At 40.1% G+C, this 23,850-nt stretch overlaps 1 protein-coding gene across 1 annotated transcript in view; it reads left to right on the forward strand.

Annotated features, from left to right (window-relative positions):
- MET (MET proto-oncogene, receptor tyrosine kinase) overlaps window positions 1-23,850 on the forward strand; it is an 86,193-nt gene that overhangs the window by 26,581 nt on the left and 35,762 nt on the right. Inside the window, exons 3-7 of the mRNA XM_077807826.1 lie at window positions 9,555-9,689; window positions 10,961-11,134; window positions 17,999-18,159; window positions 21,677-21,779; window positions 22,010-22,146. Coding sequence (XP_077663952.1) covers window positions 9,555-9,689; window positions 10,961-11,134; window positions 17,999-18,159; window positions 21,677-21,779; window positions 22,010-22,146 — 710 coding nt within the window. The remainder of the gene's footprint in view (window positions 1-9,554; window positions 9,690-10,960; window positions 11,135-17,998; window positions 18,160-21,676; window positions 21,780-22,009; window positions 22,147-23,850) is intronic.

Below are 23,850 nucleotides of genomic sequence, written 5' to 3' on the forward strand. Positions count from 1 at the left end.
TATTTAGGGATAGAATCTGACACCTTTACCCTTACAGTACCTTACTTTGTGAGTGGTTCCATTGAAGTCAAGTGCTACAGTACTAAACCAGAGAAAGGGTATCAGAATGTAGTCGTATTTTGTTTGTTTAACAGATGCATTTGAATGTGGCCCAAAAGCTTACATATTATATTGAGTCAGTAAAAGATATCTCATTCTTTACCTTCTGTGATTTTATTTGAGGATTGAGAACTGGTTGAAAAGGAGACACATTCTCCTGCATTAAATGTAGAAAGTTGTGCATTTTTACTCAGCCAAGCTAAGATGCATTAAATTGATCTGTATGGTCTAGATACAGAAAACTCACAAGTTCTTTTAAAGCAAGTAATTGGGGAGGATGGGAATTCCGTGTTCTCCAACAGAGAAGTCGCAGCCCATTGATGCACTGATAATGTTTTGATTGCATCAAAAGTGTTAAACCTGTGTTGGGCCATGAGTAGTTTGGAGTTCATAGTTTACTAAATACTATGGAGTTTCTGTTACAAAACAGAACAGTAATAATTTTTCTAAGACAGCTGCCACGCATGAGAAGGCAAAGAAAAATGGTTTGACTTCCTTCCTAAGCGGGAGTCTGACAACAAGCTTTTTTTAACAGGTTTTTTTTTTTCTTCTGAGTGGTTGCAGCTGTTTCTGCCTTTCCTATTGTCCTTGTTTTGAGTGTGTGGCTGGGAACACAGGCCATAAGTACAGCTGTTGGGTGCAAAGTGAATCAGGTATTTCACAGTGGTTATTTGATTTGAAAGTAGGATACTGTCACAATGGAGATGCTATAGTTATGGGGCCAGATTCTTAGCTGGTGTAAATCAGCATAGCTCCTTTGAAGTCAGAAGAGCTACACCATCTTTCACCACCTGTAGATCTGGCTCATGACTGAAAAGACTCTTTCATTATAAATAAGCGTGGCAGAATTTTATTTTCTTTGATATTATCCATAGAAATGATAAAATGTTTATTTTTAGGCTTTTTTCCTATTTTTATCTATTTAAATTTTCAGTTGATGGACATTATGGGCGGGGGATGGGGACAGGGCTCAGAGAATAATTTACTGTCCTTGGATGTTGAGATTCAAAAAGTTAAAGCTTTATAACCATTAAAACACGTCAACATCACATGTCAAAATATGCAGTGTAAATATCCTTAAATCAAACTCTAATAAGTTCTCAAGCAGCATTTTTCTTTCTTTGACTATTGGTAAATTATGAGTAGTTTGTGTGTGTATGGTGATGTTTACTGACATTTACCAATAAAAATCTAATCTTCCCAAGCCTAATAATAAGCCTCTATTTTCAGGCAGTTAGAGCTTGTCACAAAAGTTACCATAATAAATTGGGCTGAAATTTCTGGAGCCTAAAGGGAAACTTTTTTCCCTTGAGTACGACAATGTTCTGTTTGGCCATTTTTGAACTCTCAGTGTGAACAGTCCATTTCACTGACAGGAGATTTTGTTGATTTTTGGGGGTGTGGAGGAGGGTGTCAAAATGACTTATTTTTAAATGCTCAGTGTAGGCTGCTGACCTGTTTCCCTATCCCAGGAACGAGTGACACCCTACCACGAGTCTAGTTTGGACTCTTAGCTTTATTTCCTCTAAATAAGACAAATTCAGCATATCAATCTTCTCTTCTCTTGGAACCCAGGATCTCCTGGAGGGATCAGTCTGTTCCCCTCAGATTGTCTCTCTACCAGCCACTTGCCTGAGAGTCACCCTACCATAGAGCCACTCTACTTCTTGTAGTGCTTTCCCCTTCCCCTCTCTCCACCGCATCCCACCCCACCTCACCTCCCCATTCCATCCCCCGTGCCCCAAGGTCTCCTGAGGGACTTTCCTGGTCCTTGCAGGTCTCTACTGCAACTGTGCTGCTTGCTATTCTTTAAAACCACCTGGTCCCTAGCTGATCAGACTCAGCTGAGACGTAGCTCATCCATCACAAGTGAAGGACCCATCTTCCCATAGAGGGCCAGCCACCCTGTGATATTCAGATTTGTAATGGACTTAATTGTCAGTGAGAGGAATATGTCTTTGATGTGCCTGATGAAATCTGTTTTGGAAACAATGAGGTTCCCAGTGTTTGGAAATTGCACACCTAGCACGCTCACTGTGAGTGAAATGGACCTCACCAGTGTGAAGCCCAGGAAAATGAGCTTCACGTAGGTGCCCTACATGTGGAAGCACAGAATGGGAAACCTCTCCTTACAATTCATACAACCTCTCAGAGCAGTAGGAGCAGCTGCAGTTCCCTATCTTCACTCTATATGGGGCTTTGGCAGGGAAGCCATATTATTCATGGATCTACTGACCCTTGGCCTGCTGACAAACCCCACTCTACAGCATTGTAGAGAGAACCATGGCAGAACCCTGCCCTCTGGTGCTCAGGGAATTGAGAGCTCCCGACTGTGCAGCCTGTCTGCATCCTGCCTGCTTCCTGCAGAGAAACAGCAGCAGTGTGGCTGCACAGTAAGCTCTCTGGGGCAAGGAACATATCTTCCTATAGGTTTATGCCACACCAAACACACTGGTGCCTTGACCCTTACTAGGGCCTCTCTGCACTACTTTAATACAAATAGTTAATAATAATGGGCCCTGGGCAAGGAGGAATATTTTTATATACACTTTCCACCACATTTTTGATAGCCAAACAAGAGGTGGAGTTTCCACATGCTGATCCCAAATCTGTTCGTTTTCAGTTCAAAGTATGTGGCACTCTTGTTTGACAAAGCCTTTTCCCAGGACACCACCCCAGGTTAAAAACTAACAAACAAATGAAAACCCCTAGCACATGCAGGTCTTGCTCTCCATACTTGAGGAGCAGAAAACTGCTATGGACACTGTATGCTTGTTTTCAGTGCTTAGATACCTACATGAATGATAGATACTTTTGGAAGAAAGCTAGATAGAAATAATCACAACTGTGTTTAACTCAGTGATTACAGTTGGGGCCTGAGCATGTATCCACTGAAGTCAAGAATTGCCACAGAATTCAATGAGAGCAGAATTGGGCCTTCAACACTTTGCATCTCACAAGCTGTGATCTGCTTACATTCAAGTAAGTCAGTGGCAGAACTGCCATTACTTCAGTGGTGAAGGATCAGGCCCATGGTATATATTCATAAACAGCAATGGTTCAGAGTAATGATGTACAGAGCCTTTCAGCTTTAGGTCAGTCATTCAAATCCAATGCATATCTAAAGTCCCAGGAAATCATTACCATCTTTTGGCTGATCAGTGGCCTTTGAGTTGGTGGTCTCCATTCATTTTCTACTGGTCAGGTGTACACGTAAGAAAATCCACCAGTATGAATGGCAACCTTTGTTGGAAGCATTGGCAAAGAGACCAAGGAATGAATGAACACCGAATTGAACAACGCTGACATCCCTAGAAGTGGTCCCTCCAGAAAGGGGTTAAGGCAGTTCGGTGGAGCCATAGAACCCTCCCACCTCCCTGCTCAAAGCCTGCTTCCTATATTATACCTGTTTGTTATAGCATCTTTTGTGGCTAGAGGACTTGACTTTCCAGAGTTGGCAATATAAAACATACATATATGAATTTATGTGAATGTGTAATCAATCACAGTGCTTCTTTTCTTTCTCTGGTTTTAAACCAATGAAATTAAATGTCATAATCTATATTAGTAAAGAGTTATTAATATTTTTAAACTTATTTTAATATTTAATGGGTTTTTGAGTAGTAGTTCTTGTTTCTGTGGTAGAGAGCATGCCTAGATAATCCCAAAGTAAACTCAAATAGAAAGGGAAAAGAGAGGAAATCTTTATACTGAAGTTTAAAATTAACACCTGGAACCAAGTTACCGTTTTGAAAGAGCACATGTTTTAATGTTCAGTTCCAGTAGAAAAGCTTATGCTCTTCAAAGTGGATCCATTATACTCAATGGATTACAATGATATATATACAGCATCCAGAGAGCTACATGTGTGCCCTTTACAAGGCTATGCTGCATATCCTGGGGCGCTTGGGGGTTACATAATAACATTAACCCTGAACCTATCTCTGCTGGATAATGGCCTACACCTGCCAGACATCTAGGGAAAACTAACAATATGATACTGAGACTGGCTTGTTTTAAGTAGCCTCTGATTTTTGCAGAAGATATTCTGACATGCATACAGTAACATTTGTAACTCAATCCTACTGACTAGCAGGACTGATCATCAAAATGAGTAAAATATATATTACATGCATGCTTTTGTGCTGAAGTTATTATGGTCTTAATATGCAAAGTTGTATATAAATTAACCAAATGTCAAGGCTTCTGACTGAACATTGATTGGTTTGTGATAATGAAATAGAGTTTAAAAGAATGCATCTGATATCCATGGACATAAAAATGATGATTCATTTCCAGTATAAAGTAGATACTAATTAATCTATTGACCTCCTGTCTTCAAAGCCAATCATCTCTAAAGTCAGCATCACTGAAATACTCTGAGCTGTACGAGAAGGCTACTACATATATTTTCAGTTCCCATGATTCCTTTTGTGTGTGTCTTTTTGGATGTTGAAAGTAAAACATACCCACCTTCAAAGCTAGCAGTGTAAATTGAAGTCTATAGTTCAGTCAGTGTACTGGTGAATTATCCATATCCCTCAAGGATGGAGTGGATAAAATGTTATATTTGTATTTGTCTTGAGAGGAATGTCAAGAATTGCACTGCTTATTGTCTATGAACGTGCTTTTCTGGAGGGCAGCTGGCACACGTGTTCTGCTCTTTGTGTGCTCTGGAGAGATGTTTGATTTCTTATGAAAATGGTATATGTGGCCCAGGAGATAGACAATCAAATTTGTTATTTTTAGGGAGTAATCCTCACTTCCACTACCCCGCTTCCTAGGGTTATACCACAGCCGCACCACCCTGTCCCATGGTAGCGAGAAGATAGGTGCTGAATAATTGCACAGGAATACCATGCAACCCAGCTGCATGATGAAGAGCATGCCTTAGGAGCCTGTCTCTCTTGTTTCAGAGTAACAGCCGTGTTAGTCTGTATTCGCAAAAAGAAAAGGAGTACTTGTGGCATAAGCTTATGCTCAAATAAATTGGTTAGTCTCTAAGGTGCCACAAGTATTCCTTTTCTTTTTGTCTCTCTTGTGCTCTCTCTGTAGGATTATGTAAGACAAGGTTTAGGCAGGCCAAGGAGTTGCTATTAGGTGGGTGCACAACTGGGTGAAAGAAAGTACTCAAAGAGTACTTATCAATTATTTACTGTCAAATGGGGAGTCTAGTGCTGTCTCCCACGGGTCAGTCCTCAGTACAGTACTATTAAATATTTTCATTAATGACTTGGATAATGGAGTAGAGAGTATGCTTATAAAATTTGCAGATGACTCCAAGCTGGGAGGTGTTGCAAGAACTTTGGAGGACAGAATTAGAATTCAAAACAACCTTGACTAAGAATTGGTCTGAACTCAACAAGATGAAATTCAATAAAGTGCAAAGTACCTCACTTTAGAAGGAAAAATCAAATCCCCAAGTACAAAATTGGGAATAACTGGCTAGGTGGTAGTACTGCTGAAAAAGATCTGGGCCTTAAAGTGGATCACAAGTGAATATGAGTTAACAATGTGATGCAGTTGTAAAAAAGGCTAATATCATTCTGGGATATATTAACACGAATGTTGCATGTAAAACATGGGAGATAATTATCCCTCTCTACTTGGCACTGATAAGGCCTCAGCTGGAGTACTGCATCCAATTCTGGTGCCACACTTTAGGAAAGATGTGGACAAAGTGGAGAGAGTCCAAAGGAGAGCAACACACATTATAAAAGGTTTAGAAAACCTTACCTATGAAGAAAGGTTAAAAAAAAAACCTGGACATGTTTAGTGTTGAGAAAACAAGAATGAGGGGGGACCTGATGATAGTCTTCAGATATGTTAAGGGGTATTATAAAGAGGATTGTGATCCGTTCTCCATGTCCACTGAAGGTAGGACAAGAAGTAATGGGCTTAATCTGCAGTAAGGAAGCTTTAGGTTAGATATTAGGAAATACTTTCTAACTATAAAGGTTTTTAAGCTTTCAAATAGGCTTCTGAGGGACGCTGTGGAAACCCCATCACTGGAAGTTTTTAAGAATAGGTTGCATAAATGCCTGTCCTGGATGGTCAAGGTTTATTTGGTCCTGCCTTAGCACAGGGAGCTCAACTAGATGACCTCTTGAGGTCCCTTTCAGACCTACATTTCTTTGATTCTATGGGCTTGGCCAGTGAGATCACAAATTACACAGATACGTTGGCCCCCAAATTTTTATTTATTTATTTTGAATCTCTTGGCTACCTCTGCAGTTCCTTAGTTACAGGCTTGGTCTACGCTTAAAAGTTGCATCAGCATAGTTACATTGGTGAGGAGTGGAGAAAAAAACACACCCCTGACTGGCACAGCTGTGCCAACAAAAATCCCAGTGAAGACGCAGCTATGCCAGTGGAAGAGTGCTGCTGTTGATATAGCTAATGCCATTCAGGCACCTGCAGAAAAACTCCTGTGTGTACTGTGTTTACACTAGAGGCAGTGGTGGCATAGCTATGCCAACATCAGCTCTGTAGTATAAACATAGTCATACTGTTGGCTGTAGATCAGTTGCATGGGTATTTGGTATATGGGTATTTCACACCATAGTCCCAAGATGTGGGCGGGGGGGGCATAAATTCTATTTCTCCAACCTCAGATCACATCACCAGGTAGAAAACCATTTTACTCAGGCTTTGAGCAGCTGATGTGAACTTTATCTGTGATGAATCATTCAGTGTTTTAAAGACCAAACATTCTCTAGAACCATAAAAATAGGGTATTAAATTTACTTAGGCTATGTCTACGTTTTGAGCTGGGGTGTAATTTCCAGCTTAAAGACACATACCTGCACTAGCTCTGATGGAGTTACCATGCTAACACTAGAAGTGCATTCGTGGGAGTGCAAGTGGTGGGAGGGGTTAGCCACCCAAGTACATACCTAGCGTCTCAGACATGATCATACTGGGAGCCGCTAGCCCCTCTCGCACTGCTTCAGCTACATTCTAATTTTAGCGTACTAGCTTGATCAGAGCTATCATGGGTATGTCTCCTCAAACTGGAAGTTACACCTTCAGCTTGAAGTATAGACATACCTGTAGATTGTAAGCCCGTGAGGCAAGGACTGTCTTTTTGTTCTGTGTTTGTACAATGCGTAGCTAGCACAAACAGATCCTCATCCATGACTAAGACTCCTCAGTGCTATCGCAATACGGATATTTACTTACAGTAATAATAATATCATTTCTTATATTGTTCTTTGGCTGAAACCCAGAAGTATTTAAGGGTTAACATTGTTGCTCAATCAGAAAGAATGTTTGGCAATAAGAAGAAGCCTGGATTAATGATAGAAAAGAATTCTTAGCATTTTATAGCAGTGGGTATTTGAGAGGAGACATGGCTAATGATCAACTAAAAAGATATTTGCAGCTGTGGTGTTACCTCTGCTCATATAATACTAACATTAATCAAGCTTTTCCATGCAGCTTTGCAGTTCATTCCATTTTTCACTCTGTCCTGCGTATAAAAACAGAGCTCATCTCCTAATGTATTGTGCCAAAGATCATAGCTCTGTGTCGCAGAAAACCATCAAACTTTATTGATTTCTAAAAACTGCATTTTTCTGTGCTGTGAATCAAACCTGAACGGCAATTCTGTAACAAAAATAGCTTTACCTTAAAGAAAAACTTTCCCTGTTATTTGTTTCCACCCAATAGTCTATAAACATCCACAGGGTGTGAAACACATATCACCATGAATTAACTGGGAACATATTTTATTGAAGTTTTGAATGACAGCAAAGTGGGTATTTCTAAGGCTAGTTCTGGAGTAGGCCATCTTGCCGAAAGACAATGGCAGTGTGGAAGGCCAATGAAATCCTCGAAACCCATGGCCTAGCTGTTTTAGGATTGGCTTAGCAGTTAGGTGAAAAATTTTTATAGTCACAAAATAAATATTTTGTGTATTAGGTGTTTTAAAGATTGTTAAACTGCTTGAAATAATGATATCCAGTGAGTCTCACTTTCTCATCAAATACTGATATTCTAAATTCCTCAGATAAATAAATAAATAACCTGAGGTGTAACTTTTGGAAACAGTACCCTTGTAACCTTTGTTTAAATGATCCTCTGCCCTTGTTGCATGATGTTATCACCTACCAGCTCATGCCGTATATAATTATGGGCCCAGTCCTGCACATCCTTGCTCTCGGACATAGTGACTGAAATCTGTGGGGCTAATCATGGTAGTAAAGTTAAGCATGTGCCCATGTTTTCACAGGATCAGAATTATAGACCTGGATTGTCAAAGGTGTTTAGGCACCTAAAGGTGGGGCTAGACATCTAGTGGGATTTTCAAAAGCACCTAGGTACCTAACACCTGTTGAAATCCCTTGTGGTTCTACTCAGAGTAAGCAGCATGCACCCAAACAGCAGAGATAACACTGCGCTGCAGAAGCCTGTCACCAGATCAGGAGTGGATAGCAGTGGCATACGAACATGAGGTTCAAACCTCGAACACACTTGTAGCCCTGTCCTTACCTACCTCTGACAGATATTTTTTACACTTTAGCAATTCTTTTACAGCTTGTCATGCCAATAGAGTCTTGTTGAACTAAATGAGCCTGAGCTCAGATCATTGACTTTCTTATTCTCTCTGTAAGGTGCTGTGCACACCTCTGGCACCATAAAGAAAAGTTAAATAAGGATAGTACAATTCTTGCTCTTCTTTTTCTTTTCTTTTACTACTTTAATGTGTTTTTTTTTAAAGTGCAATATGTTTATGCAGTAAAATACGTACCAATTTAAATCCCAGGTTAGAAGTTGAGAGGGCTCTCAATATTATATGTTCAATACAGATCTTAAAATTTTTTAAAATATATAATATATAGAGCAAATCTTAATTTTCAAACCAAAGGATTAAAAGGAAAATAAATTAAAATATTGTTACCTTTCTAAAATAGAGAGGGGACAAACTCGCTGGTTTAATATGCTTTTAAATAGACCTTGTTGGCAAAATTCCTTTACTTTTCTCTTAAATGCAGGGAGGCTGATTAAATAGACACTGAATTTTTTACAATTTATTTCATAAACACCTGAAATTTAAGGATTATGAAGCAAGGGATGATTCCTTCTTAGTGTTACAAATGTGATACATTATAAAAGTCTTTCAGGCAGTCATGAGATTGCTCTGTTTAAGCAAAGCATATGTTATAAAGCGTGGCTTTATTGCTTCATAGTGTATTTCAAAGGGGTTAGTGCAACAATGCTGGTTAGTACTAACCATCAGACAGAAAATATTGTGAATGTGGAATCACTGCTCAATGTGCACACAAGTAACATGTAGCCTATTGATTTTAAGCTTCAGAGGGGTAGCTGTGTTAGTCTGCATCCGACGAAGTGGGTATTCACCTACGAATGCTCATGCTCCAATATGTCTGTTAGTCTATAAGGTGCCACAGGACTCTTTGCCCCTATTGATTTTGAGGGTTTTTCTTTTTTAGATATTGATTTCCCGTTCAGAAGCTACTCCACCACATGTGAATTTTCCTCTGGACTCCCACCCAGTCTCCCCACAAGTTATTATTCACCATTCATTAGCAGCAGATGGCTATACTCTGGTTGTCACCGGAATGAAGGTGAGTGGTTCATAATCTAATCACGCTTTGTATTATGTAAACCTACATTCATAGTATCAGCTTTACATAAGAGTGGTTAGTCAGTACAGTATTCTGAGTTCTCATAACATGCAACTTTTGCATCCTTTCCAGTCTCTTGGGTATGTTGTTTGTTTCCTCAAAAGCTTTTTTTTTTCTATTAAACCAACAAGTAAATTAACATTGAGAAATGTGCAAATAATGTGAGAATTGTGATAGAAACCAACAAAAAGCCAGGAAATGCAAATTTAAGGCTGACACCCTGTCCTTAATTCAGGCTCTTGTAAAGAAAAATACACAATGGCTTGAGTAAAAAATAGTGTTTAGAATTTCCTGGTCTTTGTAGATTGGTATTGTAACATTATAACACTATTTAAATGTGGGGGGGAGTTGTGAGTGTTTAAAACCATGGTCACAATTCATATTAAGATTACATTTAGCAATAGTTTGTCAAAGGTTAATGAATGATTGATTAATAGATGATATAAGTATGTTACAGGCATGAGTACTATGTGTTATAAATGGTTGAAAGCACATTGGTAGAAGATATTATAGATGATTATAAGCCATGGTTATAGGCAACCTCTTGACCTGTTGAATTCTCTAACAATCTATAAGAATTGATTAACCATTTATTGAAATATCTATTAATCATTTACTAATCCTTTAAGAATTAGATATAAATGTAACCTTAAAACATAGTATGATCAAAATAGGCTTAAATGTGGCATGGAAATATGGTGAAGTAACTGTATATTAATTAAAGTCATAAAATGAAAACCACTTGCAGAGCATCTTTGCTCTAAAGCTCTTAACATGGGTTACAGATAACAAGTAATCTTCACAACATACCTGTGAAGTAGGTATTATGTCCATTTTACAAATGAGTAAACTGATTTACACTGACTCATATTTCAAGTGAGTTAATGCAGAGCTGGGAGAAGAAACCAGGTGTTCTCCTGATACTCTGTCCAAGTTCTAATCACAAGATGGTAACCCCTCTTTGTAAGCAACAGCTGTTTATTGTGACTATAGATATTATCAGTATGGCTTTAGGGTTTAAGAGTGAATTTAGGAATGTGCCAATTAAATAACTTATCAGATCTTCTAATTACTGAACTAAACTACAGTAGAGGAGTAATTTTCACATTTGAAACCAGAGTAACATCATTATACTTTGCATAAATTAGGAGTTTCTCCTTGCTAGTTAAGATATTTTTGTAAAGATCTGTGTATAATTCTCTTATCAATAGATAACCAAGATTCCGTTGAATGGACCAGGCTGTGATCACTTTAAGTCCTGCAGTCAGTGTCTTTCAGCACCTCCTTTCATGCAGTGTGGCTGGTGTAGCGATCAGTGTGTGAGGTCCTGGGAGCGTGTTAAAAGGATGTGGACCCAGGAGACATGTTTGCCGAGAGTTTATGAGGTAAAAATTTTTTTCCCCCAAAATTTATCTCAGAGGTAGGACTGCTATCTCAGAGGTAGGACGCTATTTCAAGCGTACCTGTCCAACAGAATGTACCTCAGGCCTCTTGAGCCTTCTGAGCCCTGGAAGTCTGCAGATGCTAGCTTTTCAGCTAGCCGGCCTAGGCAGTAAAAAGGGCAAGCTGCCTTTTCCCCTTAAAAAATCTCAGAACTTTTCAAGACCAGGAGCAGAGCTGTCTGTGATGAAGAGAGTTTGTGTTCATGTAACTGTTTATTCCTGTTATTCTGCATTCCAACAGTATCAGGATTGGTGGTGTCATCGCATTAGGATCTGTATAAACACATAGGAAGGCATGGCCCTGCCCTAAAGAGCTTACAGTGTCTGAACGCAAATTACACATGGATGCTGAGGGGAGAGGACTACAACCAAATAGATACCATTTTAATATACATTTTTTCTCTTTTTTTTAAATTATGATAAATAAAGTTGCTGCTGTCTTTACTTTCCCCTCAGTGTAATTAGCCTTAACGGGCTGCTGGCCTCATGTAAATAAACACCCCACATTCTGTGCTCCACAGCTCTCCCATTCTGAATTTGTCCCTCTGCTGGGGTCTGTGCAAGAAGCTCTCGTCTTCAGTAACTACCATTTACTGTCTTAAATGTGGAACTGGGGCAGGGTTTCAGCTGATCTGTCTGTGATTTTAAAAAAGGAAATTCCCTTCACCTGGTGGGGAGAAGGAGGGCAAGTCACCTCTCAAAGCCTTCCTCATAGGGAGAATGGGTAAGAAGAAGCTTCCTGCTCACAGCTGCTGGAGATGATGTGGAGGAGTTCCCCATCCCATCTCATATTTTGATGGATGGCTCTGTCTCTTCTTCCCTCCCACCACCCCTGCCACTTTTTGGTTTGTGGCACTGATGGGAGAGAAAGGGAACATCTTTAGGCCAGGTGCTTTTTCAAACATCTCCCCAGCCTGGACAGTTTCTTGAGTGTCATTCCCATAGGCCTGGTTGTCATATGCATGGCCCTGGGGCAGGGCAGAGTCTGTGGCTCTGTCCGTGGGAAAAAGGACAGTTGAAGGCTGCTTTCAGTTGTAGAAGACCCCGTAAATGTTAAAAAGTACACAAGAGCAAAATTACACTGATAATCAAAGAGCCCACTAGCTCGTTGCTGTTTTCATTTAGCTATGGTTAAGACAAGATTTGTACTGGCTGACTGTGCATTTAACCAAGTCATTTTGTGTTAAGTGTGACACAATTATGAAGGCCTTGTTTCATGGAGCAGTTAATACACTAGTAAATGGAGCGGAGAACAAGCATAAAACCTTCTTATAGCATTTATAGCCATTATTTTTACTGATGTATACAGTGTTAAATTCTTATTCCTTTTGCACATCTGAACTCATAAATAGGGATGAAACTTAGAAACTTGAAAGACTCAGCACAAAGAGAGAGACACTTTTTAAAATAAATAATATTTCACTAAACCCAGAGGTGGATGATTCACATGCTGTACCTGCTTAAACATAATATCCAAGCAAAGCTGCTGAAAGAAGTTTGAGTTTTGTTAATAACCTATAAAAAACATTTTAAATGGTGGTTTCTCTTTTCTACATTTATGTTTCAAATACGAAGTCACTCTGGGGGTAAAGTAGGCAAAACCCAATCAACAAACAATGAAATTTTAATGGGAACCAAACCTACAAAAGTCTTATTTATCTTTATATTAGGATTGTGAATACCAAAATGATTTTGTTACTGCTTCTCCACTGTCTTGTGCAGTCATTTACATCTGTGCAAAGGTCTGTAAAATAAGAATGGGAATGTTTTACACTCACTTTGTACAAATGCACAACATTCTATGGCAGGAGTGGGCAAACTTTTTGGCCCAAGGGCCACATTGGGGTTGCGAAACAGTATAAAGGGCCAGGTAGGGAAGGCTGTGCCTCCCCAAACGGCCTGGCCCCTGCCCCCTATCCACTCCCTGACTGCCCCCCGCAGAACCCCTGACCCATCCAACCCCCCCTGCTCCTTGTCTCCTGACCGCCCCTCTGGGACCCCACACCCTATCCAAACCCTCCTGCTTCCTGTCCCCTGACTGCCCCAATCCCTATCCACACCCCCACCCCCTGACAAACCCCCTGGGACCCCCGACCCATCCATCCCTCCCCCACTCCTTCTCCCCTGACCACCCCCTTCCAGGACCCCCGTCCCTAACTGCCCCCCCAGGACCCCACCCCTTATCCAACCCCCCCTGCTCCCTGGTCCTCCCTGAACCCCAGGACCCCACCCCCTATCCAACCCCCGCTGCTCCCTGGCTCCTGACCACCCCCACCAAACCTCCACCCCATCCAACCGCCCCCTGTCCCCTGACTGCCCCCCGGGACCTCCTGCCCTCCCCCTGTCCCCTTACCCTTACCAGGCTGCTCAGAGCAGCAGGACAGGCTCATTTGAAAGCCTGTGAGGTGGGCAGGCACAAGCCGCACTGCCCACGCAGCGGCATAATTGCAGGGGAAGGGGAACAGCGGAGGAGGGGCCAGGGGCTAGCCTCCTCGGCCAGGAGCTCAGGGGCCAGGCAGGACAGTCCCGCGGTCCGGATGTGGCCAACGGGCCGTAGTTTGCCCACCCCATTCTATGGCCTGTGTTATACAGTCCAGACTAGATGATCTAATGACCCTTCTGGCCTTAAAATCTATGAATTTGTGAATCACACATGTACATGGGTGCATGACACTGGACACAAGGCAGTAGAGAATCAAGCCCAGAGAGTCTCCATTGCATCATAATTAAATATATACATATGATGTTTCTACAAGACCAAACTGTTCAAAGCTATATAACATAGCTTATTTTGTGTGTAGGTACTGGTTTTCAGATATCCTGAGCACATACATTGACTTCAATCAGAGTTGAGTGTACTGAGCCATTCTTAAAACCTGTCCTGTAGAGCCCAGTTCTGCAATCCTTATATTGAGTAGTGCTGACTCATGAGGGTAATCCCTTTAAGTTCAATGCAATGATTCCTCTCAATAAAGTATTTCTCAGTACAAGTGGGGATTGCACAATTGGACCCCTAGAACTTTAAAGAGAGCAAGATCTCATAAGTTTTTTCATGCTTATTTATAATTTAGTGCCCTGTGTTCAAATGTGTGTGTGTGTATATATATTTTAAATTTCAGTGACTATGTGGCAGTGATTGATCTTCAAAGTGAGTCTCCTGAAGGTTTGCATTACAGCATGCACAAGTTTGTAAAACTTGTTTCTAGAAGGCTTGGAAGGAAAATAATGCAGCTAAGTGCTTAGTTCCCTGTGGATTGCTAGCTGTTAAGGCAAATTTCTTGCTTTGCTTGACCATGACATTTAACATTATTATTGAAAAAATTATTTTAAACAGATTATTAATCTTTTTCTGTTCTATCTTTAAACCCATGTGCATAAAATACAAGAGCCAAGCATGTTTTGTTCCTAACAAATGGAGGAAGCCTGCTTTGCATGATGTTTGACATTCAATCCTAAAATCCCACAAAAAGTAAGCGAGATTTCAGGGAGGCAGAGGGTTTAAATATGTTCTGTGATATCTTTCACCTGAAGCAGACGCAAGAGATGCTTTGAGGGCCTGATCCAAAGCCCACTGAAGTAAATGGTTGACGTCAGTGGGATTTGGATCAGGGTCTGAAAAAATCGTTCCCAGTATATTCCATTTTTTATATTCCAGCGTTTTATTCCATGAAAAATCTACTAGGGGATTTTCTCCCTGTAAGCGAGGAAGAAAGGAGCATTGTAGATCTCCCAGTTGTTTCCCCCTTGCTTTAAATATCCCAGATCTTTACTTGGAGTTTTGGGTCACAGTGACCATTCTCCCAACTGGAGAGGTCTCAGCGGGGTTCTTGCACTCCAAACTGCTTCTTTCCAAACATTCTCTAAATGGTAAAAACAGACGGAATCCCTCCATCGTGCCATATAGAAAAAGACAGCTAGCTGTTGGTGAGACAAACAACTCCAGTTCTCACAGACAGGGTTTCTTTGAACACTCAACTGTTTGGCACAGTATACCTATCAAAATGTTTTGCAATTATTGCTTATGCCAACAAATAAGTGCGTTTTCTCAGCCTGGACAGACAGTGCTAAATCAAATCTGGGAGTCTTGGATGGGTCTCATCAGAGATAACTTGGTAATGGAACAAATTGCAATGCTCCATTTGTGGGATTCAGGTCACTGTGGCATGTGAACTGCACAGGAGAAAAAAATAGGATTGTGTCCAATCTTGCTTGTTTACTGTGTATAAAGAAGCCCTGAGAGGTTTTGTTGTTGTTTTTAAACAGGGTGGCTTTTTATCTTAGAAATATCAGGAATGTCAGGCCTTTTGTTCCCTGTTTAATAGGAGGACTCATTCGAGGTTTCAGATGTGCACTGTGAGCTTTCTTGTCCCTTAATTGAAGGGATGGAGCTGTAGAATCTTTAACATTTTTTCTTCCAACAGTTTATAGGGCATTTGAAGTTAAACAAGGTGGCTGTTAAAACCAAGTAAAAAAAACCCAGAGTTTTAAACTTTCTTAATAAAAATCACTTCTGCTCTCATTTAAGGCCTGATCCAAAGCCCAGGAAAGATGATGGATAGACCGCCTTTGACTTCAAAGGGCTTTGGATCAAGCCGTGAATTGGGTTTCATTGCTGTTATCTGTGATGTTTTCTTACTCCTACTAGTTCTCCACTCGTTCCATAAATTCTTCTAATTAAAACAGGTAGACAGGTCCTGAGTTTCAGGCTGTTTAGAACTGTTTGTTTTTTGTTTACTTTTTATTAACATCTAATTAATGCAAATGCACTATGAAGAGGTTGCAGAAAAGACCTGTTCGTTAAACACCCTTCAGAAGGCTTACAATTCAGTTTCTGTAAGTCCTCCAAGAAAAAGTCTGGAAAACAAGGCTGGACTCTTTTGATATATTTAAGGTACAAAACAAACAATAAAAATAAATAAATGAATTAAAGCTCATTGCAGGTCTTTTTATTCAATATAAAAAACACAAAAGATCAGAAAGTGTTTTTTATCCTTTAATATCCACTTCTAAAACTTACCTTTTAAGCTTGTTTTGCAGGATGTAATGGCTAGATTTGGTATCCCTTGATTCATGTCATCCCCCCAGCATACATTATATGGCTGATGTCACACCCTACCTTTGAGGAATAAGGCCATTTAAGAGGGGTCAGGTAAGTCCCTTCGCTTACAATATTGCATAGTTTTGTGAAGTTTGCTTTTAATTTCCTTATTTGATAGCTGACTGGCTACAAATGGGGATATTCAAATGGTACGGACCTGTGCATTATTGTTCAGACAATGGGATTTACCTCACCCCTACAAAACAATTTCATTCCTTAGTAGGGCTCCATGGTGAGTGTTACCCCGAAGGCAGAGTGCACGCTGAGTTACATGGAGCAGGGGCAATGATCCAAATTCAGTCTCAACTTTGGGGACCTAGAAACAGAAAACAAATAAGGAAAATGTAACTCTGAGAACCAGTGAACACAAACCCATAATGGCCTAGTGCCCCGTACTGTAGAAGGTGTAATACTGGCTGTAGTATAATGTGCTGAGTGGCTATGTGGGCATCTCTGTTTTATTCTAACTCCATTCCCCCAACCTTTGGATAGGTCCCCTGTGTTTTGCTCAGTCACAGCCTGATCCAAAGCCTGTTGAAGTCAATGGAAAGACTCCCACTGCTTTCAATGAGCTTCTTCTGGTTTTTGATGACAGTAGTAAATTTCACTGTATAGAATATATGATATAATTCCTGTGAAGTATTTCTCAACAGCTTTTTACCTACAGTTTCATTTGTGAGATTCTTCATGTATAGCTACTAGGAGAGTTGAAAGGAAATGAGTCTGTCTTACTGGATTTTAGATGAAATAATAGCCACGTAGTTCTTAAGCAGTTTTCTTTCAGCTTGAGAGTGCAGAAGTAGAATTTATGAAAGGCACAATTGTATTGAATTTTAAGGGCAAATGTGCTATCTCTAGGAGCATTAAGCCAAAGACATTTAAGTACTATGATCACAAGTGTAAGTTAAGTCTGTTGATTATCTGGTAGTGACTGGAATGTTTGCAAACTTAGGCAGTATTGTTAAAAGCCCACATCAACCCTAAACCCCCGTGTCTTTTAGATTTTTATTGGCAGTGCTTTGCTGAATACCTTAACTGAGGTTTGTACAAACTTCTATAGTGTTCCTATGTTTTTCCCACCATTGTTCTATTTTACAACACAATTTACAATATACAGAAAAAAAGCATTTCCTTTCTAGATTGTCAGTATGTTGCTGAGAGGTAGTTTATTTTTAACTCAGAATTAGAAGTAACCAAATGTAACAGATTTTAGTCAAAGAATAGTAGAAGTCTTATTAACTTTGTAACTGCCAAAGCAATATCTGATTAAGATGTCTTTGAAGTTGCTCCATTATGAACCTGCCCTTTCACCAAGCTAACAAAAAAGTGACATGGTCATTTTTGGACTCTTTTTTTGTTCGGCATCTAGCTCGTAATAAAATACATACATTATATGTTTAACATACCAGAAATGGGACGTAAAAGACAAGATCAGGAGGATTAAAAAGGCTATTACAGTGCACAGCTTGTTCAGTGCCCCTAAACACTATCCCTCAAAGCTTTCTAGCAAAGGTTTTGTTATTTATTGCTACTGTCTGAGGAAGCCCATAATGTGATGAATGAAAGGTGATGAACAATTAAGATAAATGGTAGGATACCGTCTACCAGAAGAAGTGCTTCTATAAAACTATTCTCCTCCTTTGCACATTCTGTAAAATTCATCTGAAGTTCTAGCAAAACTAATACAACAGTATATTTTTTTCTTATAGATTGTCCCAAGGAGCGCTCCATTAGAAGGCGGAACAACACTTACAGTGTGTGGCTGGGACTTTGGATTCAGCAAAAATAATAGATTCGACTTAAAAAATACAACAGTTCTTATTGGAGGAAAGCCTTGTACTCTGGAAGTAAAAGTTAGCAACAAAAACAAGTAAGATACTTAAAATGTCCTGCATAGTAAATCCCTTAGAGTCTTCACTTGCTGGATTCAGAGTAGCAGCCGTGCTAGTCTGTATCCGCAAAAAGAAAAGGAGTACTCGTGGCACCTTAGAGACTAACAAATTTATTTGAGCATAAGCTTTCGTGAGCTACAGCTCACTTCATTGGATGCATTCAGTGGAAAATACAGTGGGGAGATTTTATATACACAGAGAACATGAAACAATGGGTGTTACCATACACAGTGTAACAAGAGTGATCAGGTAAGGTGAGCTATTACCAGCAGGAGAGCGGGGGGGGGGGAACCTTTTGTAGTGATAATCAAGGTAGGCCATTTCCAGCAGTTGACAAGAACGTGTGAGGAACAGTGTGTGTGTGTGTGGGGGGGGGAATAAACGTGGGAAAATAGTTTTACTTTGTATAATGACACATCTACTCCCAGCCTTTATTCAAGCCTAAGTTAATTGTATCCAGTTTGCAAATTAATTCCCATTCAGCAGTCTCTCGTTGGAGTCTGTTTTTGAAGTTTTTTTGTTGAAGAATTGCCACTTTCAGTTCTGTAATCGAGTGACCAAAGAGTTTGAAGTGTTCTCCGACTGGTTTTTGAATGTTATAATTCTTGATTTCACATTTGGGGACAATGTATACCTTCAAATCAGCGGCACTGCTATGGGTACCCGCATGGCCCCACAGTATGCCAACGTTTTTATGGCTGACTTAGAGCAACGCTTCCTCAGCTCTCATCCCCTAATGCCCCTACTCTACTTGCACTACACTGATGACATCTTCATCATCTGGACCCATGGAAAAGAAGCCCTTGAGGAATTCCACCGTGATTTCAACAATTTCCATCCCACCATCAACCTCAGCCTGGACCAGTCCACACAAGAGATCCATTTCCTGGACACTACGGTGCTAATAAGTGATGGTCACATAAACACCACCCTATACCGGAAACCTACTGACAGCTGTGCTTACCTACATGCCTCCAGCTTTCATCCAGACCACACCACATGATCCATTGTCTACAGCCAAGCTCTATGATACAACCGCATTTGCTCCAACCCCTCAGACAGAGACAAACACCTACAAGATCTCTATCAGGCGTTCTTACAACTACAATACCCACCTGCTGAAGTGAAGAAACAGATTGACAGAGCCAGAAGAGTATCCAGAAGTTATCTACCACAGAACAGGCCCAACAAAGAAAATAACAGAACGCCACTAGCCATCACCTTCAGCCCCCAACTAAAACCTCTCCAACACATCATCAAGGATCTACAACCTTTCCTTAAGGACGACCAATCACTCTCACAGATCTTGGGAGACAGGCCAGTCCTTGCTTACAGACAGCCCCCCAGACTGAAGCAAATACTCACCAGCAACCACACACCACACAACAGAACCACTAACCCAGGAACCTATCCTTGCAACAAAGCCCGTTGCCAACTGTGTCCACATATCTATTCGGGGGACACCATCATAGGGCCTAATCACATCAGCCACACTATCAGAGGCTCATTCATCTGCGCGTCTACCAATGTGATATATGCCATCATGTGCCAGCAATGCCCCTCTGCCATGTACATTGGCCAAACTGGACAGTCTCTATGTAAAAGAATAAATGGACACAAATCAGACGTCAAGAATTATAACATTCAAAAACCAGTCAGAGAACACTTCAATCTCTTTGGTCACTCGATTACAGACCTAAAAGTGGCAATTCTTCAACAAAAAAACTTCAAAAACAGACTCCAATGAGAGACTGCTGAATGGGAATTAATTTGCAAGGTGGATACAGTTAATTTAGGCTTGAATAAAGACTGGGATTAGATGTGTCATTACACAAAGTAAAACTATTTCCCCACATTTATCCCCCTCTCCCCCCCCACACACACACACACTGTTCCTCACACATTCTTGTCAACTGCTGGAAATGGCCCACCTTGATTATCACTACAAAAGGGTTTTTTTTTTCCTTCTGCTGCTGGTAATAGCTCACCTTACCTAATCACTCTTGTTACAGTGTGTATGGTAGCACCCTTTGTTTCATGTTCTCTGTGTACATAAAACCTCCCCACTGTATTTTCCACTACATGCATCCGATGAAGTGAGCTATAGCTCACGAAAGCTTATGCTCAAATAAATTTGTTCATCTCTAAAGTGCCACAAATACTCCTTTTCTACTTGCTGGATTGTAGCCCTCCAACGGCATCTGGCTTCCTCCAGTTCCCAGGTTTCAGACCCATACAGTAGTATAGAAACAGCATTAGTCTTGGACAACAGCCTCCTCAGAAAAGGGGAATCCATTGAGGACCTCCATGTTGGAGGTCTGATACCCTAGCTAAGGCTGATAGTTCTTTCAGTAGTCTTTACTGCGATTGACCATGAGGTGTGCTGCCACATCTGTGGGACCTGACAAAGGTGAAAGGGTGTTAGGAAAGTTCTGCTTGTTTCTGTTAGTGAGATCCAAGAAGGTGGTAATGGATAACTGCTCTTCATAACTATGATACCTTAGTCAAGGTCCCATAGGGCTCGGTTTTGCCATCTCTCCCTTTCAAATTTGAGAAGCTGCCTGGGAGATGATGAGGGGATACATGCATTATTGTCACCAATAGTCTGATGACTCTTTGTACATCTCCTCTGCCTCAGACACTAAAAAAACTGTTTCCATATTTTCCTGATGTCTGGCAGAGACACCAGGATGAAAGTCTTAAGCTCACTGTGGACAAGACAGAGACATTGGTTAGCATCTTGAGGAACTGGCAAATTCTATGAATATTCTCTTTCAGCTGATGACATCTGCCTATATATTGATAAAGCAAGCTGCTGTCTCAGGGTCTTGCTAGATACATCACTACCCATCTAGTTCCAGATAGAAAATGCCATGTATAGCCACTGTTGCTATCTTAAGCTGCGCAAAGATGTGCTCTTTCCTTTCTAATAGAGATGTCACTGCTATGCCATGATAACTCTCCTGAATAGTTTAACATGGCAAATAAAACAATTTAAGGAAAAGAAATTGACTATATATCTATATCTATATATATATAGATATAAAAATTTATTGATGCATATTGCCATCACATTCTAATTTATTTTTTCAGTAAAGTTTAAATTTAAAAAAGAAGCTAATAGTTGTACATTTTTGCTGCCTGACAAAATTCAGATGTAAAGAGAAATTTTTAAAACAAAGTAACTATTTACATGTATAAGATACACTGGCTTTCTGTCACATACTCAGTGTTTTCAGAAATATAATATTCGATATATCAACATAATTTTCCCTGGCGCTATTCAAACATTATAGTGATGTGAAGTTTAGTGTGATACTAAAGAACTACAGTTCATTAGATTGTTATTTCTAAAGTATCCATCACTCAGATGGATTTATGATTTTTGTTTAGTATAGATGCTATATTATTATGAGTTCATGTGACTGCATTTTCATATGAAATAGTCAATCCAGAAAACAAAATAAAAACCATCTTGTTTTTTATTTTTCAAAGGCTAGAATGCACTGTTGCTGCTGCAAAGAACCCCAGTTTTAATATAACCAGCAGTGTTTCAAGTGGACATGGCACATCTCCCTTCAACACATTTTCCTATGTGGTAAGCACTCTGATTAAAATTGTAGTGCCAAAATTAATTTAATTATTCATTAAAACAGGAGATTAGATGGAGCATGCATCTGACCCAGCACAGCAATTCCTATGTTCCTATTTGTGTCATTGTTGCCTCATTAAAGTGCTAAGAATATTATGATTGTATCTTCTAAAATCCTTTTTTAAAGATATTGAAGCACAATTTAACAAGGCCATTTATTATTTTTACCCCTACAGAATCCTGTAATAACAAGTATCTCTCCCGCCTATGGTCCCAAGTCTGGTGGAACATTATTAACATTATCAGGGAAATACTTAAAGAGTGGAAAATCCAGAGAGATTTATGTTGGTGAGAAACCATGCACCTTAAAAAGGTATTATAGTCACAAGAGTGTGTTTGCTTTGTATTATGAATTGGGTTTGATTGAATGTTTTGGACATACAAAGTAAATGAATCCATCCCCTAATGCTATGTAGAAGTGGCACTGTAGTGTATGTGCAGAGTATTTGAATGTGCTAGTTTTCCGTTCTGGTGTAGTCCCTTTGCCCTACAGGTCAGGAGAAGATTTCACCTCTTCTGTAGTGCGTACATTTCACTACAGCCCAAGAGGAAGTAAAAAGGTGATGACAAGTTGTGATGATAGCTCCTGACTGGCTAAGAATTGCACACATCCTATTATTTTTGTCTGCCCCACCCCCATGCCAACCCATTTGTTCTTCTGGTCGATCTGTTATATCTTGTCTTTAAGACCATTGAGGTATTTTCTATATGTTTGTACAGTATCTAGCACAGTGGGGCCCTGACCTGCTTGAGGCCTCCCCCTGCACCAAGTCTCAGTTAACCCGGGTTCTGAGACTGGCTGCTGCAGGTATTGTTTTGCTGTGTAGACGTATCCTAATGCTACCTCCGTATAATCATTAGTAGCTATAGGTTTTGGGTTGAGAAATGTCATGAAGTTCTCCCTATTTTTCTCATCTACAATAATAATATTTGTATTATTGTAGTGCTTAGCTCCAGTCATGGACCAGGACACTGTTATGCTAGGCGCTGTACAAACACTGATGTTGCATTTATTGTTACATACGTTGTGCCCAGTCCTATCCTTGGTTAAATGGGTGTGATGCATACTTAAGGTAATGGAAGTTGTACCCATTTTCTTTGGGGCAGAATTGGTCTAAATATTGAGTTTTTCCACATGGTTATGGAGAGACCTAATGGCAAAAACTCACACTTGTGGGACACATGAGAGAGCAATGGTCTATGTGTTAGTGTCAGAGTCAGAAGGGCTGTATTTCATTCCTGGCTCTGACACTGATTTAATGTACATTCTTGACCAAGTCATTTGAATTCTCTGAAACTCCATTTCCCAGTCTGTAAAATGGAGATACTTATCTTGCAGGGAAGCAATTGGATCTAAGGTGCAAAGTATTGTATTGTATATGTTTTTTTAAAATTATGAGAATTGCTCACGCAAAATAATGGCATACCTCCTCTGCAGATGTGACTGCAGAAAGTATGAAAAACACTTCAAAATAATGAAAATATTGTTGCCCATTAACAGCCTATTTCAGTTTGTTAAGGCAATGAGTTTGATTCTCCTCAGACTCGTACTTGTTTTACACTAGTGTAACTCCACTTATTTTGGTTAAGTTACTCCCGAGTTTCATTGGTGAAAGTGAAAGTGATGAGCCTTACATCCACTGATCTCTCAAACTACTGAATACATAAAGGCACAAGTTGACTCTCACCTCCTCCCCAAGACGAAGTGAGATAGCCTCCAAATTGCCACCACGGGATTACAATATGGTCTTTTGTCCTTGTTTTTTTTTAGTATTGACCTTTGTTCATTCTTCCTTCACCTTTTGAAAGGCCCTGTGACCTGTGCTGGGTGACAAACAATTATCTTAGGCCACTTCCACATGTACAGTATTAGGTGACTTTCAAAGCCTACTCAGTAAAAGCCCTTTGTCTCATTATTAAAGGCTATGGGCCAGATTCTCAACTGATGTAAATCAGGATAGATCCATCAGCTTCAGTGGCGCTATGGCAATTTACTACAGCCTTATGTGGCCATATA

The sequence above is a fragment of the Eretmochelys imbricata genome, chromosome 1 (genome assembly GCF_965152235.1).
Source record: "Eretmochelys imbricata isolate rEreImb1 chromosome 1, rEreImb1.hap1, whole genome shotgun sequence".
In the NCBI taxonomy this organism is placed as follows: domain Eukaryota; kingdom Metazoa; phylum Chordata; order Testudines; family Cheloniidae; genus Eretmochelys; species Eretmochelys imbricata.